Source organism: Falco rusticolus, chromosome 10 (assembly GCF_015220075.1).
Source record: "Falco rusticolus isolate bFalRus1 chromosome 10, bFalRus1.pri, whole genome shotgun sequence".
Classification (NCBI taxonomy): domain Eukaryota; kingdom Metazoa; phylum Chordata; class Aves; order Falconiformes; family Falconidae; genus Falco; species Falco rusticolus.
In genome coordinates this window covers 24,993,756-25,020,244 of record NC_051196.1, presented here as the reverse complement: position 1 = coordinate 25,020,244, position 26,489 = coordinate 24,993,756, and the positions used below count along the sequence as shown (strand labels likewise).

Genomic DNA, 26,489 nt, shown 5'->3' with positions numbered 1-26,489 from the left:
AAGTATTCAGTGGCATTTCATATAGTCAGAAAAAACCCAAAGCACTGCTCTTATCTTTAGGAAGGCACTAACAGTAGACAATCCCAACAACCAAAATGGAAGAGACCATAATCTTCACAAGGTTGGTATACAGATCCAAGGGTAGCCCTGGCGTTCTTGATGAACTGGGGAGCAGTCCTATGCCCTGGACCACGAGGTCTTGAATAATGTCCTAGATCCCTTTACTTCATGGTTAGGGTGCCATGAGCTCTCCTTTTGGTGACAACAGCTGTAACCAAGGTCTGGATTACATTAAGAAGCAGCTATCCTAGACACAGTCAAGACATTCCCTAACGATCTCTGAACTCTTCTCCATCATTCAGCAACACTTAGCCCTCTGGGACACACTGGTAGTTTTCCATCCAAACTAATGAGATAAATAGCGTGTTATTGTATCTGTCACTTCAAAACAAACAACCAGGAGGAAAAAAAAAAATTAAAAAATCATTCAATATCTTCAGTGATACCCACATCCTTCAGCTATTTAGATGTAAACTGCCCGTTAAGTGAGTTATAAAGCAAGTCTGCTGGGGCTAACGCCATACATTTTCACTTGCAGAAATCACCGTTCTGGTAGGATACATACAATTAATGCAATTCTACAACTTTTATGCTTTCCTTTCTACAAGCAAGGAAATCCTGGAGTGCTTTAAAGCCATCAGCCATCAGAATCATCAGGAACACCACATAGTAACAACGTATCTCTCTCTTCCAGTGAAGACTTGGATTTGATCACATCCTGCGCACATGGTACCGCAAAAGTGATCCTGGTGCCAGAGGGACGCAGCCTGGCTGGCAGCTGCCAGAAGGGCATGGTCCAGCAAGGACAGCTAAAGGGCAGCGCGGCTCAGAGCATCAGCGACCCAAACCGCGCTGAAGCATCCATCCTCCACCCTCCCTGCCTCCCGGCTGTGGCAGCAGGATGGCACAGGCACCAGTAGATGGCACACAGAGACCGAAAATGCAGCTTTCACCGCGAATTTTAAAGTCCGGAGTCTTTCTGGCAGTTGCCTGTTGCCTATGCCTTGCTCTCTGTGTATTTATGGAAACAATGAAGGTGTTCTGAGTGACTAGGCACAGGTTATACTTCTGTGGCTTATCTATGGATTCTTTTCTTTCCTCCAGTTTACTAGAACAATGTTTCCTTTTCATTTTTAATGGAACTTCAATATTTAGTGACACCAGAAGGTCAAAACACCCTCCACTAGTGAATAAAATTTTATCTGCCTAAAAGTTTGAGAATTTTAAAATATTGTTCTAAATAAGAATACCCCAGACTTGAAAAAAGCAAAAACTTAAGAGTAGTGCAAAAGCCGTGTGAACAAGCTGCTGAGGCTCACACTAATACAGTCCTCTCTACTCGTGGAAGTAGTATATTTATGATCAGTGCACATTACTAAGAAACAAATCTAAACCTGTGCTAGAAATTACTCTCTCTGGGTTAGTAGTATACCGTGCTCAGTGCAGGTGTTACTGCTTCACCACACTGCTAACAGTGAAGTCAGACTTTTGTTACTCAAGCAAGTTACCTGTTGAACCAGTGAGCATCAAATCACTGAAATCCTGTAGTTAGAACATAGTTTAAAGGCTGGATTTTCAAAGGGGTATTTTAAGGCACTTGGAAATTAGGCACCTAAGTTGTACATCAACTGCAATGGAAATTAGGAGATGCAGGAGAGCACTGGATGCTAACTAAATTTTCTCAAATATATACATATGACTATAACAGGACAACAGAAAGAATGGCTGGAAGGACTTTTAATTTGGGGGGGTTTAAATACTCTTTAGTAGAAGCTCAAGCCTGATTTTATTACGCAGACTATAATACTTCAGACGCAAAGGTAAAATTTCAGGAGTCTTTGAAGGCACAAAACTATGCTACTCCTGTAGGCATGGAGTAAGTTAAGATGCTTTTTGGTAACTTTCAATAAAATCACACTGACACAAAGCTCTAAAACCGACAGCAACCTGTTTTGTTGAATTTTGAAACAAAACAGTACAATTACTACTTAGAAGTGATTTTACATGTAATTAAGATTCAGCATTCCTAGACATCAAAAGCTTGCATTTACAAATCTGTGTCTAAGTAATGACAAACCTTATTTTCCACACTTCTTGTGATATGCCTTAACTACAAACTGTACACAAATGGTGACAAGTGGAGCTCAATTTAAAAATGTCAAGTAACACAGCAGCCAAAGCACAGCTGTGAGTCTATCAGATCAAAAGCAACTGGTTCTTAATTAAACAGACAAAAAGATTAGATTTCCAGGGAACCTGTAGTTAATTGGTTAACCAGTAAGTGATTAATATGGGATAATGAAATTAGTCAGATTTAGATGAAATACAAGCACGTGTTCACAGTAGATGTAAAATACATTCCATAACCTGACATTAACAGACTATTAACATTGCACAGTTGAGCATGCATAAGTAAGCAATGCCAACATTAACGCTGCATGAGATACTTGGGCATATTCCTCAGAGACAACTTCATTTATATACACATCTATCTTGTGGAAGTGCCACATTCTGTGAGTTTTATAATTTTAAACCACATTTATAAGCCTTTAACACCGTAATTTGTCAACTTATATAAAAGTAAGTCTTATTATCAGAAACAGGCATTTTAGTAAATTTCAGAACTACTTTGAAAGATGCTCGAGGCTTGATTTTTTTATAAATAAAAACATTTACTACTATTCAGATTGTTCTCTAACGTTTTATATCAAGCACATAGAAATTATTGCTTCTAGCAATTCAGTACAAAACAAGGTGAATTCTTTTGAAACAAGAGGCTTTTCTACAGTATAAATGCTTCATCACTGAAAATTTGAAGTGGTCAGGGAGTAATAATCAAAATTATGAAACCATTCCTATCCTGTCACTTGCTGTTAGTCACAAAACTCTGCAGGGAAAAATCCTCAAGTTATGAAGAGAGCTTTTGGCCCTGAAAATTCAACTTTTAAGAAGCTTTGATTCTTTTTAAACACTAGAGAAATCCCACATTGGATGTCTTCCATACAGAAAGCAATTTTATACCATTTCATGTTTATTAACTTTTTTAGAAAAACAGCAGATAATTTAAATTTGGGTAGATTGGTAGACTAACATTAAACTAACCAGATACCGAGCATACTAACAGTACTTTGCAGAGTTTTTAAAAGGCCAGACTGAACAGCAGAATATACAAAGGACATTCAAGATCATCATGATCAGATGGAATTCGTCAAACTAATCTGCTGTAGAGATAGCTAAAACTAAGGCAAATCAAGAGCTGAAGAAAGAAATTAGGCAAGTTCCTATAACCTGAAGCTACAGCTGTCTAATTTAGCAGCGATTCAATTCTACCACTGCACCCACCTCAGCAGCATTACTCTGCACTTGTTTTAGTTAGACTGGCTACAACCACAACAATCTCTTCTCAAAACTACGGAGGTCCAAAAAAGCAGAGACTTGAGAGAACAGCAGTGGCTTTTCTAACATTCCTCTAGTTCCATGAATCAGGGAATGACAAATCAAATTCTATTCCTTATGCCACCACACAGACATTAAAAATTGATCCCAGCTTTGGAGCAAGCAAATCTGAACATAAAATACACTTCTGCTGCTCAAAAAACTTCCACAAACTAGGGAAAAAGCTCTGAACAGAAAGATTTTTACAGAGGCTGATGCAGCAAAACCAAAGATTACAATTACACTGTACCTCTGTCCCTGATCCAGATCCTGATGAATCTAGTTTTCTTTTCTTTCTGGGACCGATTGCAGCTAATGCAGTCAAGTTGGCATCCCTCTGTCTCATCTGTGCTAGCTCTTGTTGCTGCATCTGCATTTGCCGGAACAAACAGAGTTAATTATTTTTCTTTCAATTTCCAAAATAAAAGTTCATGTTAAGGTGAACACTTACCTCCTTGGCCTTCTGTTTCAATCTAAGCTGTTCTGGATCTTCTTGTCGAGATCGAGACTATGTTGATAAAGGAGGAACATGGAATGGTTGGAGAAAAAGAAAGAAAAATAAATTTGGTTACAAAAGCAGTTAAAGACTCTAAGTTTTACATAGCACATGAAAGTTTTTCTTAAACTTCAGCAGGAAACAGAGAATACCTACAGCTCCCAGAGAGGGCAACAGGGGAAAGCATTTCCAGAAATTAAAAGTAGTTTTCCATTTCTTAGTTTCAGATACCTACTTTTGAAAAAGCATCCCCTTTTTCAGCTTTATTAAAAATAGCAAAGCAATAGCTAAGCATTAATGCCTTTAACAAAACCATTACAAAAAAATTGCACAGATCTGAATTGAAATGCACACACTTTGCATATGAAAAAAGGAATTAGACCTGTACTTTGTGGAAAAATTCCTCCCCTTGCTGTGTAACTACACACTTACTAAGAACGTATCTTTCTGCTATACCTACACACAATTCAGATTCCAATTGGAACAAACTACCGCTGACCAACAGACCATTTACATTAGCAATTGCCCATTTCACTTAAGCACCTACAATTACTTCTATTTATCATATTTTTCAAATCATAGAATCATTTAGGTCCGAAAAGACCCTTAAGGTCATCGAGCCCAACCGTTAACCCGGTGCTGCCAAGCCCACCACTAACCCACGTCCCTGAGCGCCACATCTACGTGTCCTTTAACCCCCCCAGGGCTGGTGACTCCACCACGTCCCTGGGCAGCGGGTCCCAGTGCTGGGCCACCCTCTGGGGAAGGAATTTTCCCTAATATCCAACCTAAACCTCCCCTGGCGCAACTGGAGGCCGTTTGCTCTCGTCCTGCCGCTTGTTACCTGGGGGAGAGACCGACCCCCCCTGCCCACACCCTGCTGTCAGGCAGCTGGAGAGAGCCCTCAGCCCCCCTCAGCCTCCTGCTGCCCAGGCTGAGCCCCCCAGTGCCCCCAGCCGCTCCCCACCAGCCTTGTGCCCCAGCCCCTTCCCCGGCCCTGGACACGCTCCAGCCCCTCAGGGTCTGTCCTGCAGGGCCAAGCCCCAAAACAACACAGTATTTGAGGTTCAACCTCACCAGAACGAAAGTAACAGAACATAAAATTTCGGCAAACTTTATTGTCCAATACTATTAACACACATTCGCCAGTTAGGGGGTTTTGCTACGTATATCAGTTGTCTTAGTTAACTTCTTGGAAAAAAAATAAAACTGAAAACACTAAGAACTTCAAGACAGTCTTTCATCTGTACTCTCACATAAAGCAAGGCTAACTATATTCAAACAAATCCTGACTGTTGTTAATCCCATACATTCTTTAGACCAGCAACAATATCAACTATTTTAATTCAGTGCTCAAGTATCCTTAAAATACTACACTTTTCCTAACGATTAACCTATGTCTTTCCTGCTGCATTTTAAGTGCAGCAAACTGAATTACATGAATGTGCAAAGCACAGTCATGAAGACTTATGTCTCACCCCAGTCTTTTTTCTTCTGAAGTAAATGGATTTACTCTCTAATCTTACTTTATAGGTCACATTTTCTAGACCTTTAAATTAATTTCCTCCTGAAGTCTACTTTGTGTAGGGCCCAAAAACTGGATTGAGTATTCAAGCTCAGGTCCAACAGGAACCAGCTGAAACAGAGGTGTTAGTTCACAACTTGCACTGCACTACAAAAACTGGATTTTGACGTTATCAACTCATAGGAGACCACAAACCCAAAAGAAACTTTAAGTTGTTTTGTGAATTATTTCTAGAGTGTTCCTGCCTAGTCATATTGAACCCGTATTCAGGTCACTGACTAAAACTACAAAGTCTAATGCTTACATTTACTGCTTCCTATTTACTGTACTTCTCCAACTTGCAAAAATCTTTTTGAATCTATTTCTACTCTCCAAAATACCTGTAACCTCTCTATTCTATTTAAGAGTACCACCAAGCTATAAAATTTATCTTTTTCACAACACAAAGTACAACCCCCTAAGTTTTAAGACCTACTTTGATTTGGGAACATGCAATGAGACTGGCAAAGAAGCTGTCTCACATGCTTTACCATGAAAAGCAGAACAGAGCTCTAGCTGAAGAACACATTCATCAAGCTCCATCTTTGAAGATTAGTCTTCCCCTTCATTGCAAGTGCTTTAGAATGAAAAGAAACTGCAGTTTTGACGTCAAAAATGACACTTTGCAAACGTGTGTGAAATCCAAGCACTTGCCTTTGCTGCACGCATTAAAATTTCCCTTTCTTGTTCATCTTTACGCTGCTTTTCTATTTGATCAAGTTGTTCAAAGAACTTGAGCTGTGCCCGAACGTCACTTGCTTGTTCGTATCTTTCATCATCCTGAAAACACGGCAAATATGTTTCTCATTACATTTCTTAACAAAGCTGTTAGATTGTACTGCACTGTAGAAGAACATATACATTTAAAAGCTCAAATGTTCACTTCGTCCTTTTCAAACAAATAGCAAGGATGTATTTACACCAGTCAAATCAGCTAGAATTCTTAAAAGCATTTTGTTCTATTCCATGAATCATCAGATTTTGACTTCTAACTAATATCATCACAGCTTTAACCTCATGAACATACTTCACAGAGCTGTGTGGGTTCTTTAAACGCTGTTTAGGCATTTGCATTTATTAAGAACACACATCTGTCAGATAGCACTCTCTCGGGAATTCAAAGCAGTGCTTTTATCCGCCTATCTGATTGTACAATCACTCAGATTCTAAATATTTGACATAATAAATAAAGGGGAGGGCACAGTTTCTCTGCATTTGTTTTAAAACCACTCTGTATAGGCAACTGAAGAGTTCCAGTCATCCATGTGTATTAAGATATTAATGTAAGATGAATCAAAGAGAATAAACAACCTGACTTTACAGAATGAGGAACACCTGAATGCATGTATTACAGCCAACACACCAGCCTGCTGAATTTGTGCAATTTTGCCATTTTAATTGTGCAATTAAATACAGTTACCTTGTAAGAAATATTCTTTTGTTGAGCAGTCTCCGATAATTTTTCCACGAGGTTTTGTATTCTTTGTTGTGTAGCATGCGATACATAGCTAACTACATCAGGATGGATTTCTGTTATTCCATGTTTTTTACCTATGGTCAGGACACAAATCAGTTGTAAAAAGTTATTTTACGATACAGCTAAACATGTGGCTAATCTCAGACATGGAAATTTAAATACCATTTGCAAAATAAGGCTTTCGGGTATTTCTCAGACAAGCATTAAACAGGAAAAGGCATATGTATGAAAGTTTACATTAGCTTAACAAAATCTACAATCCATTAATAAATGCTGTATACTATAATATAAAAAATAATTGAGGAATGCTTTTTGTTCCACCATCAATTCTAAACTAGTAAGTAAACACGACAAAAGTGTTTCTGGATTTATTTTTTAAAAAGTAAGCGTCATTATTTTTGTTACACCTTATCAGTCTATGCAGTCAGAATTTTAACCAGGTCCAGAAATTTTGATGTTAAATTGTCATCATTTTAGAGGGCTACTCCATAGGTTTGCTATCTCTTAACATTCTTCCACTTTCATAAGCTGAACGATTGCCCAGAAGCATCAGAATATACAAAAGGTAACTACTCCAGCAACATTAAGCTATTCAAATCAAGTTCTATGGAAAATGCCTTCAATTAAACCCAAGACTAGTGAAATTTGTTTATTAAAGTTCAAAAATATAAAAATCAACATACCTATTTCTAATATTCTTCTTTGTAAAGGTGCCGGGAAAAGGAAGGTTTCATCTTTACAGGACCGTGTTAGTGTACCCACAAGCTCGGAGTTTGTTGCCAATATTCGAGCACTTTCTTCCGACAGGTTGACTCCAGCCATTGATGCAACATCGTTAATGTCATCATCATCCCTTAAGAAAGGAAAACTCATTATAATCACATTTAGTGATTATCTGCACTCACTGCTACAATACCATAGCTGCACATAATGAATTCCACAGTAAACCTGAATACTTTATTTCACTTTTTAGTTTTATTTTTTTTATTATATGATAAAATAAAACTAGCATAATTTGATTCCAAAGAGCACTAGAAGTATTTTGGCAGTTTTGTACTTCCTAACTGTTTTCTCAAGATCCTTTCTTACGTAATGTTTCAACACCCTGAGAAACAAGAGACCAGACACATCACTGTCCCAAAACAATAACACTCATCACTAAGGCAGGCTGTACATTCGAATAATCCAAGCAGAGCTGGGAGAGGTGAAGGAACAGAGTTGTTTGTGAAGTTTGGTATTTACCCTTAGTGCCAGCTAAACGCTAAATTCAATCTGGCACAAGTATGTCCACAGCTGAAGTCTCTGTTGAAGTAGCAAACCTGCCCACAGAAAATCCCCCTCTAGTTCTTGCAAGTTTACCCAGTCCTATTCAGCACCACCGCAGCACACAGAAAGGTTCCCCCTGCGTTCAGCAGGCTGCCCAGGCAGCACAGGCACAAATACACGTGGTTCCTCACCTAAAAGAGCCTCCCCCCGGTTCTTTCAGTTTATTCTTCTGAGCAGCAGCTACTTGTGTCGAAACAGTGGCAATAGCTTTGTTTCCAGGTAATACTGCTGGTTTTACCACAGGGACTGCAAGGAGAAAGACAAGATTTGTACCCCATCAAATCTGTACCAGAGTTCAGATTTACAAGCCAGTCAGGGGTAGGAATGGCAATGGGTCTGGTGCAAAGACCCTGTCTCAGCATTTCACACACTCAAAACAGGACCCTCCCACACAATTCCAGTACCCAAACAATTTCTCTGGCTGTAAATGCTGCCCTGACGTGTGTGTATCCCCAGCCACTATGGCACTATGCACTAAAGATTTCTAGCAGTAGTACAACAGCCACCATAAAGCTACAGGGCATTTAACAACTGACATTCATAAACCAGACTTCAGTTAATGCTATCAAATATAGCATATATCAAATACCTTGACCTCTTACCTGTCTGAAGCTGATTCAGTTGAATTTGAGGAGTAGTGAGCATAATACGACTATGCGGTTGCCGCAATGCTACCATTGGTGTCTGTGTCAACGTTACCTGTGGAGGCCTTATCAACGTCCCTGCTTTTTGAGACTGTTGGATAACCTGCAAATAATAAGAAAAAAAACTGTAAACAATCTGAGACACAACTAAGAGTAAGAGTCAGGTGGGAAGAACAAACCCTAACAATCAACTTGTAAGTTGTGATCTTAACACATCTGTTCATTGATCTAGAATAAGCACATTTTAAGGTACTTAAACATTTCTTCAGATAAATCATACCTTACAGGAAGATTAATATTCCACTTTGTGACACAAAAAAAAAAAAAAAAAAATCAGTAACCTATTTCTGTGAGAAAAAAAAACAACCAAAACACCCAAACACCTATAATCACAAAGGTTCAGTTAAAATTTTCTACCTGTGGTGTCTACATTAGAGATGCAGAGGCAAACTGGATCTGCCTGAACAAACTCCAGAAATAAAAATAATAGAGGCATGATGAAGGTAATCCAGCTGGTTCTACATATGCCACTTTCAACCAGAATCAGCATAAGCTATAGCCATGTAGCTTTGTACTACTCGATTGTTAGGTTAGACTGAGTCTCAGGCAACTGTACCCATGCTGCTTCTGAACATGAACGCATAAAAGCAGGGTTACATCACGATGCTACAGAGCGATTTATGCAAACCTGTCTTCTGGCCTCAACTAGTTTTCAGAAAACTTACTTTCAAACTACTGTAAAGAAATCTACCAACTCTGCCTATTTTGCAAGCTCCACCTCTTTAACTCTGCAAGTCTTTCTTTTGCTGCTACCTTATATAGTTAAGTTAAAAACCAAACTATTTCCTTGTAAATCCAGCACTAGTCAATGTTCAGGTTTTATTCCTTCGCTAGGTTCCTAACCACCTCCTTCTATAAAACCTAGGTTATAAAGGCAGTAAGACTGATAAAATCACCAGTTTTTCTCTCAAAGTAAGTGAAAAATATTTGTGGATTGACAAAGTAGATCTCTCCGTTTTATTTCACTTGAAAATTTCTGGACAGAGCAGCTCAGATGAATGCCAAACATTCTACAGGGAACACTGAAGTACTAAGCAGCAAAAAAACCTCTAGTAATTTAATAATGTATATTAATACACATCTTAGAAAAAGCTTACACTCAGACACTGCTTCGCTGTGAGAAGCGGGGAAAAAAGGTGATGCATATTATATTGTTCTTATTTGGTTTATGTCCAGGCCCAAGAAGGTTATTCTTTCTCCTCTTTTGGCGTAAATTTATGTTTTACGTAAGTTGTTAAAGTTATGAAATGAGGAATAAAAGATCCTCCAGAACATTGCTCTCAGGATCTGCAGTGACTGAGACAATCTGCCAGTATTTAATGCTAAAATAGGAAATACTATATTATTTTAATCAAGAATGGATTTTAAATCCCACTTTTTTTTCCTTAGTAGCTAGTTTCTTTAAAGAGATCAAAGATCTGATTGAGCTAAACCACCAATTTAAAAAGAAAAGTCACTGTATTATCAAAAAAACCCTGTGCAATAACAGATGATGCACTTCAGTTTACATACCAGTGGCGTAGACTGCCCTTGTTTACTAACACCAACTTGTGTAGGCTGTGTTAGGCTGATTACAGGTTGTTGGAGAGTACTCGTTACAGTTGCAGTTGCCTTCCCTGCTGTGCGCTGAACTGAGGAGCTTAGAAGCACTGCCGCAGACGGAATTGTGGCTATCGTTGCTTGCGTTGTTGGCTGCTGCTGTTGACTTTGTTGAATGAAAGCTGCAGAGTCCGGTGTTAACTGTCTCAAGGCAGGTAAACTCCTCTGAAAAGAGGAAAGGAAAGATTTTTATTTTTTTTTTTGAGTATTTTAATCCTAGATCACACAAGAAAACATCAATTGTATAAAGCAATACATTTCATTTCAGTCCATTGTATCAACCTGCACACACCCGAGAAAGTATGATTGGGGTGCACGCAGCAATGCTACTTCACATTTAAAGCCAGACAGAGTGACAGTACCTTTAGCTGTAGAAGCTTGGATATCAAGGGCATCTAGGTTATGCAAGCCTATCTGGACCCCCTGGTATGTATCTAACAATCCAAGCCCATGCTGCTTTCCTTGATTGTGTTCCTATCTCTCTCTCTCTCAAGCTATAACATGTGATGGCTTAAGAGACATACTGGAACACCAGGGAAGACTTCAGAACAGCTCAGAGACCAGTGTTTTACTGGATTCTTACATTAGTTATTTTCTTATGGTAACAATTTTTGTCCTCATGAACAGCTCAAGGTTGAAAAAGCATTTAGGTGCCCAGAAACGTCAACACACACCTACAACTATAACCCTTAATCATATATTAGTCAAGCAGTTATATTCTTACCCTACAGTGCTGTTGTACTTCCTCTGATTTTCAAATGGTAAATGTTTTGGAACAAACATAATTTTGAGATGTGTTCAATTACTGTAAAATTTATGACAAATGGGACTTATTATTGAGAGGTGACAAATTTTCTGTTTATTCATACTAAGAGGTATACAGCACAGGCAACAGTATGAGTTTGTCCAGATTTTCTGTATCATTCAATCTCTTGTTTTCTTTCCAATAAAAAGATGATAATAAATCAGTTCATAGGTTTGCTGCTATGGAGAGAAATTGCTTATAAGTCACAGAAAGAAAACTTTATGGTAGAAATTCCATTACTGACTGTGCCAATGAGTCATACTAACAAACTCAGAAGCAAAAGTCTAACCATGCACCATTTAAAACCGCCATTTACACTGTTTTGGAATTCCACCTACACTGGTAAAAGGCATGCTTGTGTTCATTTGCTGCCAATATATAAGCACAAAAATATATAAAGACTACAGAACATGAGATACCTTCAGGAAAGGCACAAGGTAAGGTTGAGGTGAAGAATTAAGTTCTCTGTACAGCCTACTGGTAAAGTCTTCTGCTTCAATTTTTCCATCCTTCGAAACAGAACGTTCAGAAGTTAATGTTTACAAGTTAGTTTATTTACAGATATTCAACATAAAAAAACGTTTAAGACAACAATCTATTGAAAATAAGTGTTTTTATCATCCTTCACTATTTTTAGTTACCAATAGCTTTATGGTAGTAACTAATTTTAATACAAATTTTAACTGTAAGACCTACAGTCCCATCTTTCCTTTTCTTCTTCCTGCCTTTCAGTCAGTTTTAAGAAACATCTCCAGTTTTCTCACTGTTACAGGAATGTCCTATCTATAAACCAAAGAGCCAGGCAGAACCTACAGGAATACTTCACCTGATCTGCAATTAGCCAACTATCAATTGGCTCAGAGCAGCCGGGCAGCCCCATCTCCGGTGTTGTTTTTTCCAAAAGGTACTACAGTTACCCCATTTCAAATAACTAAAGTTGTGCCCATCACATGCTCAAAAGGTAGATGTGTCTCTCAAAACTAAATATATATTCCTCAGGAGAAGATACACTTTGAATTTTGGTCTTCTGACAACCTCTGGTTATCACATGATGACACCTGGAATAGAGAGCTCTACCTTAACTTAAAGGTTACCAAAAACTAGGCTAAGCAATAGTAGCACTCATTCTATAAATATTACCTATGTCAAGTTTTTACATTAGTTTCAGATAATATTACTTGTTGTGGGGTTTTTTTGTAAAAACGTATTTCCTACACTGGGCTATTGCACTAGCTGGAATATCCTCCCTCCAGTACAGAATTCATCTTTTTATTCACTGTTTTAGCAATAAAAACATGTAGAATTTAATTTACACTATTTGCACTTCAATTTAACTCACATTCTCATGCATGAATATAAGCAGTAATCTCTCAATTACAAGCTTATTTTGATTCAGAAGAACCAAAGTTTCAATTTGATTTATCTCATTTTATAATCTCCCTCCTCTCAAAAAAAGAAAGCAAACAAAAAAACACCTCAGTTTTGAGGCTAAATTTGCCCAGATACTGTATCTTACAACTTTTAATGAACTCTTCTTACCAGCAGGTTCTGTACCAGTTCTTTCACATTAGCTGCAGTCTCTGAAGACTGTTTTCCAGATGACGCCAGTTTTATTAATGTGGACAGAAAGTTTTTGCATTTCTTCACATTTTCCATAGTTTCCTGTCACAAGAGGAGAAGGGGTAGAAGGGAAACAGTCAGATAAAGGAAGATAAGCCCTTTTGAATAGAGAATCTGACCGTATAGTCTGAAAAATAAAATCCTTCTCTAGTTCATCACTGCAGAATATTATTTATAGGTTCCTGTCCCTCACCCCTTAAAACATAATCAGACTGAAATTATTATTTTGCTTCATGTATACATATGTATTGCTCATTGTTGTCAAAATTTAATAAATTATGATTCCTAATGAAATCAGGAAACACCAAGTATTTTATGAATGACACATTGTGTATGCAAAAATACACTTTTTAGCAGGACAACAAACAGCAAAGCTCCTCCTTCCCAGTGCATGGATTCCCCCTCTTTTGCAGTCCTGGGAACATGCATCTTGAATGAGTCTCAGACTGATTCTACTCTGCAGTGCTGAACAGTTCACTCTTCTGTAAGATACCACTAACATGTTTTAACAAACAGGAGTGCTTTAAAACCACAAGAGAAATCAAAACTAACACTCTGAAAGCCATCAAAATTCAAGTGACCTGTGTTCACACTTTGTAAATTATATGGTTCTACTAAAATTACCTTTTCAAGACCAATAGTTCACAGGACTCCTGCATCTTTACTACTCTCCACTCTGATCTGTGTGTGTGTGTTATGTACGTGTGTATATATATATATACACACATACCTGCACGCATGTATATGGGGACGAGTAAAAAAAGATTCTAAATGCACTCAGTATCTTACTGTGGCAGCAGTGGAGGTTGCCGTTGTTCCTTGCACTGTTCTCTGAGGAGTTCCAGTTTGTACAGCTGTTGCCGTCCCCAGCGTAGTTGTTTGTGCAGTACCACCCAGAACAATCTGAGGCTGCAGAGAATACAAACATAAGATTATTTCACTTGGAACACAGAAAACCTGTTTTCCCGAGCCAAACAAGCTGAGCGACAGGACAGTGGAATACCTTTCACAGCTACTACAAAAAGGAGTTTACAAACCTGCCATCAGCTGCAGTGGAAAGAGCGAGCCACCAGATGGCACAAACCACTACGCATTCAAACCTGAGCTCCTAAAAGTTGATTAAGAATTGCACGATTTTTGGTTACTGAATAAAACGGCAAAATAATACCATAAACATAGCCTCATACACTGTGGTTTCAAAACATAATTAAAACGAATGCTAAATTTCTGTGAATGCAATAGCTGTTTCGCCTGCTCCCTTAAATGCCACTTTCAAAGGGAGGCATTTCTAAAAAGACACAACGGACACAAAAGCTCAGGTCTGATCTAGGTCTTTTTGATGAACAATGGGACAAAACATTTTTCTAGTTTTGCAGACAAATTGGTAATTCAAAGTAGGAATACTACCTTTAAAGTATCAACATTGTATACAAGAACTTTTCATATACACAGCACATTCATGGACTTCCAACAGTCTAATTACTAACGACAACCCAACCTGACAGACAGTAATTCTTACCAAGCTAAGGCTAGCTCTCAGGATTGTAATAAATCATTTGTAAGCTTGCTCTTTATATAAGGATGCACAAGAAAAGAGGCTCCAGCACTGCCAAAGCTAGCTTTCACTGGTATTTTGGAAGACAAAAAAAGGAGACAAGGATTTAATTTGTCTCATTTTGTGAAATCAAGATAAATTAAGTCCATGGTATGCTCATTACAGCAAAAAATATGCAGATGGAATGATTTTTTTTTCTGTCCAATGTAACAGCAGCACAAATTAAGGCCACTCAGTTAGGTAAATTAACTGTTAGATCTGGAAAGATCACTGGCATAGGCAAAGGCTCTCTGAGGGGAAAAAGGTTAACTGGATGCATAGCAAAACCTGCATGTTTTAAATTAAAACTCTCTAATCCCATCTACTCAAAGGATGAAGAAAGCACAATGAAACAGATTAGGCGACAGCAATCATATTGTATCACTGTTGCCTGGAAGCCATGTGGAGAATTTCACACTTTTGCACTGTGTTTTAAACTCACACCACCCGCCCTCAAAAAAAAAAAAAAATCTGCAAGAAAGCCCATCATTAATACAGGCCAGGCTACTAGAAGACAGCCCACATGGAGAAATAGCGGTGTCTTAGTATAAGTTATTAGAATCTCCTTAAGTACACTGACCGAAGCAAACTCTCCTGTAAGGCTTGCGGAAGAGAAGGCTACCAGTGTAACTGTAAATTTTGCTGCAGAATTCAGAGAACTACAAATCCACCATAGGAATAGCATCACAGCTCCAAATCCAAAGGGAATTGGTGTGACTTGAGGCAGAAAGCCTAGAGGTTTTTTTTATTTTAGTCAGTTTTATGATAATACAAACTAATAACGGGATATCTTTAAATATATGTAAGCATATAGGTATAACATGAAATAAGAAAAATATACATATAAAAAATTATATAAACATTAGAATACACAGTAAATTGAAAACTGCAAATGTTTTACAAAGGATAATCCAGCACATACTTCCTCCATGCACTTAACAATTACATTTCCTTTATTACTGGCAGTCTCGAGCAGGTTTTCAGTTTATCTTAACAACCAATCTATCTCATTCATACATTACTTTTCTATAAACTCACTTGCACAACGGGAGGACGCTGTAGCGTTGTTGTGGGTTGCACTGTTGTTTGAGCCTGAGACACTTGCTTGATGATAGTAGTTGGTGTCACCTGTCGTGCAATAATAGGTGTTCCTGGAGCCTGAGGAAGAGGAAAAAAACCCCACATTAGTTCCTATATTTAAATATAATCTGCCTTAATCTTGTACTTTGTTTCTGGATAGTTGCCATTATTACAGATGCAAAAGAATGCATCAGGACCACTATAACACCGAAAAGAATTTTTAGTCTTGAACTTAATGCAACCATGATTATCTCAGTGTACGTATACCCATTTCCGTTTTTTTTCGTTTAGTCTCATGAAGGATAATGATTCTTTGGCAAAGACAGGCACACTAATGACATATGGTCTTGAATGGTCGTCTTTATATCAGTTTTAAACAATGTGATTCAGCTAGGTAAAAATATTTTTGATGAGTAACAGCCAAACTGTAACAGAATTAGGAACAAAACGCAATGCCTACACCATGTGGAAAAGCCTGTATAGCACCAGTTTGATTAATGGTTTCTCCAAATCGATAGCATTATATCCTACTTTCTGGTGTATTCTTCATAAGAACAAAAAAAAAATTAATAAACTTACAGTTTTTAACAGTACAAATTACTGAACTAACCTGCACTGTCGATATCTGCACTGGAGGAGCATTGGTAGGTGTAGCAGGACGAGGAGTCATCGTATTTTGAGGCTGAGACTGGGCGTGTGCCTGTGCTTGCATCTGCGCCAAGGCTTGTTGGGGGATCACCAGCAACTGCCCATTCTCACTACGCACAAGGACCATGCCTGTCAAAAAAGAAATTAGTCAAGAGCCATTCATATTTCAAAAGAATGTAAGAACATATTTTTTCAAGTTTTTTTATCTAAGTTGGATACATATGGAATTAATGTACTGTTGAAAGACTACACGCTAACAAAAGTGGTTTAGAAGACAAGCAAACCACCCAGCTGCATCATCACGTTTCGTACAGAATAGCTTAATTACAGAAACGCTCTTTCTCTATCAAAATGCTCGGTATGGTGTGCATCAGAACACACAGAGTTGATTTCACCCCAACCAAAAAATTCCATGTGACTAGAAGTTAAAATTAGCAATCACGTAAAAATCCTACCTGCTCTTTACTAAGAAATTTGTTTAATGAAACAATGCAAATAAAAGAAAATCTTGCCATAGGTAAGATTCCTGTTAGTTTGTCTTTAAGAGGAAAAAAAATACCATCAAACATAGGCTTCACTATCAATAAGAACATGATTGTCTAAGTTCTAAATTAATTTCCCATAACAAATTTAGTAACAAGAGTGGCTGTAAAATCATAATCTCTCTCGTGTGCATCTGCAACAGACTGCATTGTGCCATGTTACACCCCAAAAGAAAAATAGAATGGAGAGGGAAACGAGGCAGTCGTTCCCTGCTCAGTCACTCAGATCAATACACTTAACCCCACTGGGTAGCTATAGGGAACCAGATTCTACCAGGCAGATTTTCAGATGACAGACTCTCTTTCTCAAAGGCACAAACAGGATCTAGATAACATGAACTGTTTTCCAAGCGCTCATTCATTCAGCACGCCTCAGCCATTCCATGAGAGCCTCAGGAGCTCATCAGCTCTGGAAAATCCACCTAAGGAAACAAACTGGGCACTCAAAATTAGTTAGCCTCTCTGAGCAACAAACTACAGGAGGAAACTTCACCATGAAGAGGCACCACTAAAATCAGAAAGTTTAAGTGTTGTTCAGTGAATAAAAAGCCTATACATACTCTCCAACAATATCTGAATATCTGGTCTATGCCATCTCAGAGCATGACTACTTCAAAAGAATCAATCTTTTATTTGCTTTCCTATTCAGCTGAAGTGCTGAAATGTTTACAGACAATGCCTTAAACAGTTTTCTTGGACTGTTTGAAAATTAGCATTGAACCGCAAAAATTCATATACCGATTTCTACAAAAATTGAGTTCAAAAGAAAACCAGATTACATTAGTTGATTTGCCCCTAATTTTCTCCTCTACTTAACTCTCTTTTAATGAAACAGAGTCACACAGAGACTTTAAACTAGTTTACATCAAAAAGGTGACTTTCCATTGCAACTTATTTAGAAGTGTTAAGGTGGGACTGCAATGTGCTATGGACAACAGTTATATCTAGAAACAAATATTCTCAAACTGTTTTTCTGTAGGAAAGGAGGAGGGGGAAAAGCTTACTTATAATCTTGCAGACTAGAAATAAATACTTAGTTTAGCTGTCAAGTCCAAAAAACATTTTGCAAGCCTTTCCAAAAAGTAAGGTCTTTTCTTCTGTAACTTACGTAGGGAGAAGCATTTTCATTAAAACAGCAAGAGCATACACTATCACCACAGCCTACAAGAAATTTTAAAACCTCAATAGTGAATACAGAGCTTTATCCTGCTAGCTGCTCATTAGAGCCATCACTACTTTCTCACCAACAGCTTCACACTACAAGGAGGGCGCTACTGACAAAACACAGAGAAATTCAACGTTTTAAAAAGAGTGATCTGTTACTACATCAAGCTCATTCCTGCACAGAGCTTGGCATCCTCTCCAAATCTGCAAACGTAAAATCTTGGGAAATGAACTCACGTTGCCCATTTTTGTCATCCCTCATAGTAATCAGCTGAAGAAGCTAAACACTGAATCAGTGGACATCTTCAATTTTATTATAACTGAAAATATCAGTACAGTGGAAGTCTGATTACAGGAGCTATTTTCAAATCAATGGCAAATATTAAAGCTTGTTGTTTCTTGCAACTGAAAAAGCCCCATGCAACTATATGTGCCAGTACTTTCAGAAGCCCTTAAACGTCACAGAATTGTACTGACATCCCATAAGGAACTTTTTCCTTAAGAGTCACCATTTTGGGGCTTCCCTAGGATATTCTAGGGCTAACATACCATCCAAATTCTTCAGAGATACATTTTTTCCTTCCAGAAGCAACATAAGAGATACTAACTCTAGGTTTGGGTTTGGGAAGGGGGGGTTGTGTTTGTTTTATAAACTTCTCTCTCAGCACAAAAGCAACTACACTTATTTGAAAGTGCCAACCCAAAGCAGCTCACCTGCACATGAGCAGCTTTATGGGATCAGGCACCAGCTGTACAATACCTGTTCCAGTCCACACCTCCATACACACATCGGGCTCAGGAATGGGTCTGCAGCACACATTGACATCCCACAACAGCACAACCACCCCTCGGGACACCAGTACTGTCACCTCATTGTTTTGTTCCCCAAAACGTGAATGAGAGAGAAAAGAAGGGAGATAACCACAAAATGAAGGTTGACTACCCCTGAAGAGCAGGCACAATACCTGAACAATGAAACATTCTCCCTGAGCTACATGCAAAATGAGAACATGCCTACACATTAACATAGCACAACTGCTGAAACAGACAGTTGAAAAGCATATTAAAGTGAGCTTTAGAAAACACATCAAGAAAGTTCAATTTTTGGCAGCAGACAGACAAAACAATCATTTGTAATTCAAACCTTGACTCTAAGCTCTACCATGCTAAGTTTCTAACTATGGGAAGTCTGAACCTTCCCTCAGGTACTGAAGTTAAAAAAAGTAATTCATACAATACTATATTCATTTTGGTCCCTATTTAAATAGTTCTTTTATACTGCACTCATATTGGACATGCAACTATTTTCAATTTATATTGTTTCTAACATGTCATTCAGTTAGGGTCTACCACCAATAGATTTTTTAGAAATATAGATTTTTAGAAACAAAAATTTTTAGAAAATAGAATTGCTGTGCACACTTGATGGGCTACATATAAACAAAGACAATTACAAGCATCAGACGAGTCTTGCACCAGTTTTAATCGTGGCATGATGATATAAGACATTTTACTTGCTTGAAATTTTACTTGCTTGATATAAGGGTGATTTCAGAAAAGGTGTAAAAATTCAGATTGTGATGAACTTTGTTATTGAAACTTCCATGCAGAAATCCACCAGTAGTGCGCAGAGAACTAATTTTTGACTAAACCCTTAACACCTCTCCAGTCTTGTTGAGAATTCATTAAAAAGGGAGATGGAGCTGCTCTCAGAGCTTTACTCCCCCCAGCCCAACTACAGACTCTTTTCCAACTCAATTAGCTAAAAGAGAAACTCGCTAACCCAAAACTATACCCAAGCTGGCATTAAGTGGATTTTCAGTGAAGTTCAGAAAGCTCATTGGAGCTAACTTGATTAAGAATTAAAAAGAAAGTCCCATTTATTTCCCGCTTCTAAACAAAATCAATGTATGACTATAACAGCCCCCTCTCTCCACACATACATTACCCATCTCTCAGTTGATTCATTCATTGCAACAGTAAAAAAAGGAAGAGCTGACAGCCACATATGTAGAAAAAAAACCCCCACACTTTGTCTTACATTCAAAAACTTAGATTTTAAGTATATTTAAATATAAATAAGTATCATAACCTCAAACTCCAGTGCATAAGGGTGCAAATGCTGTATGAACTAGATCCGAAATAACTAGCAGGTACTAGAATCACACCAAGGTATCTCACCTCTCCAATTCAGCAACATATTTAAAGTTAGGATGGAGAATATACTTCAAGTTTACCATCCAGGTTTTTGTTCCACAAATGGATGGATTGATATTTGAGACCCAACAGCTAATAAAGATAATTGGAAGTGTTCAATTAGGAAAAGGTGACAATAAAACTTAGGCATTTTAAACATCTCTGCCTTCTTTTTCCTAGAAACTCTGATCACGTGTACTGCAAAATCATATTCACTATTAAAAATGCAAACACTCAAGCATTCTTTCCAAGCCTCTCATTAAAAAACTAATTAAAATGAAAATTAATTACCATTTTTGTTAGAAGTTAGAGGATTAAAAGAATCCTGAAAGAGGCTCATATTTTAGTTTGAATTAAACAATTCATCGTGGCTCCAAATGAAGGATTAACAAAATTGAGTTGGATTGCTCCTTATGCCAAGACGACTTGCACTCTTGACTAATACAATGGTCATCTCACGTGTTCTTGTTGTGGAGACCTTCCCAGATCTCTCCTGTTTCCAAGAGTGTTTGGATGGAAAAGTTCATTATTATATAATGTAGCCGCATGTTTCTATACTGTGTTGTCTTCACCTCTTGTATTTGCCCTCTTTGTATTTCCATTTGCTAATGGCATTTCCATTTTAAAAGTGTTGTGCTTTGGGGGTTTTTTGTTGTTGTTGTTCGTTGGGGTTTTTTAAATTAGTAAAACCTGCAAAGTCATGCACTGGAATAAAAAGTGAAGAGCTCTAGCCATACGACATGTCAGAAAAACACAAACCAGACTTCTTTCTAATGCCTTCCTCTTCCTTCTCTCTTTCAAACGTGGCTTGGCTTAGCAAAGACTAAAGAAAAAAATTATCATAATAATAAAAGAACAACAAAAGAAATATTTAGCCTTTGCACACCGCTCTGATTGTCCACATAACCCCTGAGACATGCAGCTTTCTTGCTAGAGAACCTCTACATCCAAAAACCACAAACCAAGAGTTTCCTATTCTGTTACCAGTTTTCACTGGTAAACCTAGATTATTAATATTTATTGGAGCTGGACTTCCCAATGACAGAGTTAAAACTTCCTGCAGATATAGTAGGCATCTTCAGGTTTTCTGAGGAAATACACAGCAGCAAATTGTCACCTCTGACAAGCACACCTAGCAAGAAGCCACTCCAACAGCAACATACCTAGGTGTTACCCTCTCACAGTAAATGCTCCATTTCTCAGGGACTCTATTCATACGGTAGGTGACATACTGAAAGACTTCATCTCCAGTTAGCAAGCACCTAACACGAGGACCATACAAAGGTACGCCCATGCCTGTCACTGGGCATACCAGCATGCAAGAACGAAACCCTTGCGTACCTGTGAAATATAAAACCTAGAAAGCATCCTATAAGATCACTAGTGACAACATCTCTCTCTCTGACGCAGATACTGAACAGAAGAACAGAAGGTTCAGTCTGACAGATTTTGCTCATTACCCACAATGTAACTCATGGTCTAACCCAGATCAATTCAGAACCATTACTAAGGAACACAGACTTTTAATAAGTTCTTTATTTTAGCAGCTGAGACATCACAGAAGAATTAATGGATGCATGATCTTGAAATTGAATGGAGAACACCGTTTTCCGGTCTCCTGAGGAAATTCTCTTCTTAAAGTAAAAAAGTAACTGAACTTTATTTCCAGGAGAAGGAAAAAAAAAAAAAAAACCACCAAAACAAAAAACAAAAAACAACCCCCACCAGTCAGTGTCAGGGAGAACTTCCATACACAAACGCTGATGTTCAGAAAGAATGTCCAAGCCTAAAAGAATAGCTAGAGGATTGATGCTTCTGGTGTAGGAAATCAAAGACCTTACAAACATCTCTAGAAAAGAGGGTTATCGATCATAAAGTCCACTGACATCAACAAATCTTCAAACCCTAACTAGATTTGCCAGAGAAGTTCACCAAGAGGTTATCTTAACGTCAAAGCAGTTTGTGCCTTAAGCTCTCAAGCACATACTCATTTGTGGCAAGATGCTGCAAACATTTGACATGGCGAAAAAAATATCTGACAGCAACCATAAGCAGGCTGTGCCGTATTAGCAGAAGAAAGCTTTATAATAGCATCCCTTCTGCATTGTCAGAAGAGATTCTGTTGCAACAAAAGGAAAGCAAGCGTGTGTAAGGTTATGCAAGTTGGTATCATATACACCACAAAACCCATATCAAGCAAAGGGGATGAGTCAATGCTCTGCAGATGACTGGATCAGGCAAACAGAGACTCTGGAATGGCAAAATCTTTTTAAAAGGACAAAGTTTCTAGGATTTTCCCAATACAAAAAAGCTGGAATACTGGAGAGACAGCTGGAGAAAAGGATAGCTGCCTATACAAACTACAGGAAGAACTTCCAGCAGCAGTGATGTACATGATATGGCCCCTTATTGCAGAAAAGAAAATACCCTGGTATGACATCAATGCTGTCCAACAATCCACCATTCCTCCTCTTATGGTAACTGAACTGCCTGGAAAAGTTCTCACTCTATAGGAACGGAAGGCCAGGAAATGGGGAAAGAACCAGTGCTAGTCCACCGCAGCTCCATGAAAATCTGGGTAATTAAGGGAATCTTCCCTAATACAAGACAACTTTTAGCAGATTTAGAATTATTTACGTATGTCAAAGAACATCTGTAATAAACCAGCAGACGCATAGCAGCTCATGAAGGACAATTTATACACCAACTCAAGAGAAACAGCAATTGCTAATCAAGATGCACAACACAGAACTTAGAATGGCAACACAGCTGTGGATTAGATGTTATTGAAGACACAGTATTTTGTACTTGATGAGAGATGTGCACCACCACATTAGATACACTGTATTAGTTTACATGCTTGGAACCTCAGGTGATCTGTGCTGCACAACAAATCCAGAAAACTTCTACCTGAACTTTCTTGCCAAAGTCTTTGACACCATCAGTAATCCAGGTTCTTGAACTTCATGAACAAGCGTGGCTGGTTTGTGACTTGTGTAAAGGCTTCTTAGCTCCACAAGGATAACCATCGTGCTTATGGAGAAGTCTACACAGTGCTGGTACCAGCTCCAGCAAGCCAGCTTGTTGAAAATGAGCCCACAGCTACCTGTGAGTTCACCTGCTGCACACGACTTGCACTGCACTGGCACAGATGAGGTCAGCCTGCACGAACTGAGCTAGCAGTAGATACGTTCCCTGCTAAGTTGCAGGTCTACAGGCCATAAAAGAGCCAGGTGGTGACAGAGCTGTCCAGCACACTGGAGCAACCCAAGATACTGTACCAGATACCCTCGCTTCTTGTTTCAGAGTAATGGGCGCCCTAAAGCAATGAATGCTGAGGCTCTGCACACACTCGTATTGAGAGCACACAGCCCAGGCTGCACCGAACACATCTTAAGGGTGCCTGTTAAATGTTCAGCACCTTTTGTGTTTAAGGTGAGCTACAACTTGGCATGAAAAAACATGACCGTCAGGTGTTGCTTCAGAGCACCTCTAATACAAAGCACTTGGAGTCTCTCCTGACAGGCACTAAACATTACACCGTAGCGAAGATTGGCATGGCACAGAGTTTTGGACAAGAACTTACAAGATCGACAAAAGCACATCACTTCTTCCACTTTTCAGCTCACGTCACTCTGGAATCAAGTAAAATCTTAGCCAGATACAATGCCCAAAAGTTTTGGTACAGCATTAGTTTATTTTCTACAGCACCCTGCTTCATTTGCCTGTCATTACTCTCCCCATATGCCCAATCTGCAAACACAGATCACAGATCATAACTAACGGTTATGGTCTGTGAAATACTAAATCTTGAACAGCTGATTTACGATTATCACCAACACAGATGAAAGATACATTCTCAAAAAATGTCAAAAATCCTGACTGGAGTGCACAGAAAATGTATTTTGTACAGACCAAAGTACACAAGTTCACATTATGAAAAATTGCTTTTGCTTCTTCTTACTAAAGAGTCAGACAAAAGAAATTCAACTTCATAGTAAAAGTTTTTGCTTACTCTTATTATGCAAGAAAACAGTTTCAAGCTACAGAATTCAACTGTACTGTCTAAAAAGTGAAGTGAATCATTTGTACATTATTGATTCACAAGTCCTTTCAGAATTCAGTTAAAGGAAAAATGTCATGCTGGAGTGCCAAAAAGCCATTGTATTTAGCAGTGATCCCAAATGGAAAAAAAATCTTACCTGCTCAGTTGAGAAGGTGTGTAAGAAGTGTTCTGGGAAGTATGTCATTTTATACAGCAACAATTGACAAATGCTTCAACAACAATGTCACTTGAAACTATTTTTACTTTTCTGGAAAGCTGTGTTCCTTGAAAGTGTGTTAACATTCCTTTCTAGTCAAGCATACAAAGCCAAAACACCGGAGTGCTCTGTCAAACTGCAACCCAATCATCACACCAATCTGTCTTTAGCCTGATGCAGAAAGATCTAAGAAAAACACTATCAAGAGCTGAACCGATTACTTTAATTATTGATCTCAAAGTGATTCAGATTTAGCTCTGCCATTAATTTCAATATGCTTATATCAAGCAACAACGCAGTTATACCAAAATCAGATTTCTTTTTCGAGAAAGGAAGACAGAAAATAAAAATGTCACTAATTCTTTTGATCTGTTATTCTAAATAGGAGATTGAAAAACTCAACTAAATCTTCATTTCTGGCAGTTTGTCTATATCGAGGCATATCAACATTAGTGCTGTTCAAGCACCTGATGAAATGGGAATGGGCAAGCTACTTTGCATTTACCACAGTCTGCACACAAATAGTTAATGAGGAATACTGCATTAAATCCACAGTATTCTCCTTCAAAAAGCAACACCCTAAAACAAGTACATGAAAAGTGATAAAAAACTCATTCCTTTAGTTTGTCCCCACTGTGAATGCCCTACCCTAGGTATACACCATTTGTAAGGTGTAAAAACTCTTTCACCTTTTCACCCGGAGCTATGGAGACCCGATGTCAGACAATTCCAGCCGACTGACAGCTACACCCAGGGCAGCCTCGGTGGAAACGTTCCCTTCAGATCCTCCCCTGCAGAGGCAGCCTGCGATTTTACGACTCTCTCGCTGCCGGTACAGAAGTTACTCTGCTTTGAGAGTATGCCAAGCGCTATGCCTGTGAGTTCGAATACAAAGTATCAACATGGACATGACGTTACACGTCATTTGGCTGACAGCAACATTTATTAAATAGCACTGCTGCTTCAGTTAGGCTGAACACAGAAGTATTTTCACACCTATGAGCTTTTAAACAAAATAAAGTCTCGTTTTGATTTTTACCAACCATCAAATGCACAGTCCTGAGTAATGACTAAGCTTAATGACTGGGTATGACTAACACATAAATAATTAGTGCTTTCTCTCCCCCTCCCCCATGGAGGAAAGCAAAGGAAAGAAAACCAAATAATACACTGGGAAAAAAAGGAAGAATGAAAGGAAATAAGAGGTTCATGGCATGAACACTTGTCTCTTCTTCCAATCTACCCTTGCTACTACTGCAAACATAACTGCATCTATGTTTATTAAAAACTAACAGCTCCTCATGCTTTTCTATAGACTTCTGCAGAGTTTAGCCACCCCCAGCCTTCCTACTCCAGATGTCTTCTTCTGACTTGTTCCACTGATCCCTCAGCAAACACTCTTCTGGCCACCTCCATTGACTCTTTTGCTACAGATGCTGCAACTCCTCCGTGCTGCTCCTTGGAGTTGGTACTTCTGACTCATGTGAGTACAACTGGTCCCACTCGCCACACCACCACTTAACGCTGAACGCACCTGATGTTATTACATTCTGAGGGACGAACTAAATTTAACCCTCCCTTACAGAAATATTTGATTAATGAACTGAAGGAAGGTGTGAAGACAGCTTACTACAGCCTTGCTGCCCCCCCAAACCATTTAAGAAAGACTAGAGCATGACACCACACCTCATTGCTTAGTTTTTGTTTATACTCTGGTATCTAGAGCACAGATTTTTCAACTGAATTTATACTGGTTGTCTGTACAGAGCCTACCCAGCATGTGCTTTATTCTGTACAAAGTACTGTGGTGCTTTTAACACTTTAAAAACTTTAAGTTCAACACTCCCAGAAGTTACAATGGTAAGTTAGATCATTTTTACTAGACAAGCTTACTTGATTCAATACAAATCTTCAAAC

The 26,489-nt window shown here is 38.5% G+C and overlaps 1 protein-coding gene across 1 annotated transcript in view; it reads right to left on the bottom strand.

The window, feature by feature from the left end:
- Window positions 1–26,489, bottom strand: part of TAF4 (TATA-box binding protein associated factor 4) — a 39,586-nt gene that overhangs the window by 1,437 nt on the left and 11,660 nt on the right. Inside the window, exons 3-15 of the mRNA XM_037402581.1 lie at window positions 16,371–16,537; window positions 15,719–15,838; window positions 13,876–13,995; window positions 13,006–13,128; window positions 11,886–11,975; window positions 10,575–10,826; window positions 8,961–9,105; window positions 8,490–8,604; window positions 7,716–7,885; window positions 6,976–7,106; window positions 6,210–6,335; window positions 3,947–4,003; window positions 3,746–3,865 (exon numbers count right to left, since the gene is read on the bottom strand). Coding sequence (XP_037258478.1) covers window positions 3,746–3,865; window positions 3,947–4,003; window positions 6,210–6,335; window positions 6,976–7,106; window positions 7,716–7,885; window positions 8,490–8,604; window positions 8,961–9,105; window positions 10,575–10,826; window positions 11,886–11,975; window positions 13,006–13,128; window positions 13,876–13,995; window positions 15,719–15,838; window positions 16,371–16,537 — 1,736 coding nt within the window. The remainder of the gene's footprint in view (window positions 1–3,745; window positions 3,866–3,946; window positions 4,004–6,209; window positions 6,336–6,975; window positions 7,107–7,715; window positions 7,886–8,489; window positions 8,605–8,960; window positions 9,106–10,574; window positions 10,827–11,885; window positions 11,976–13,005; window positions 13,129–13,875; window positions 13,996–15,718; window positions 15,839–16,370; window positions 16,538–26,489) is intronic.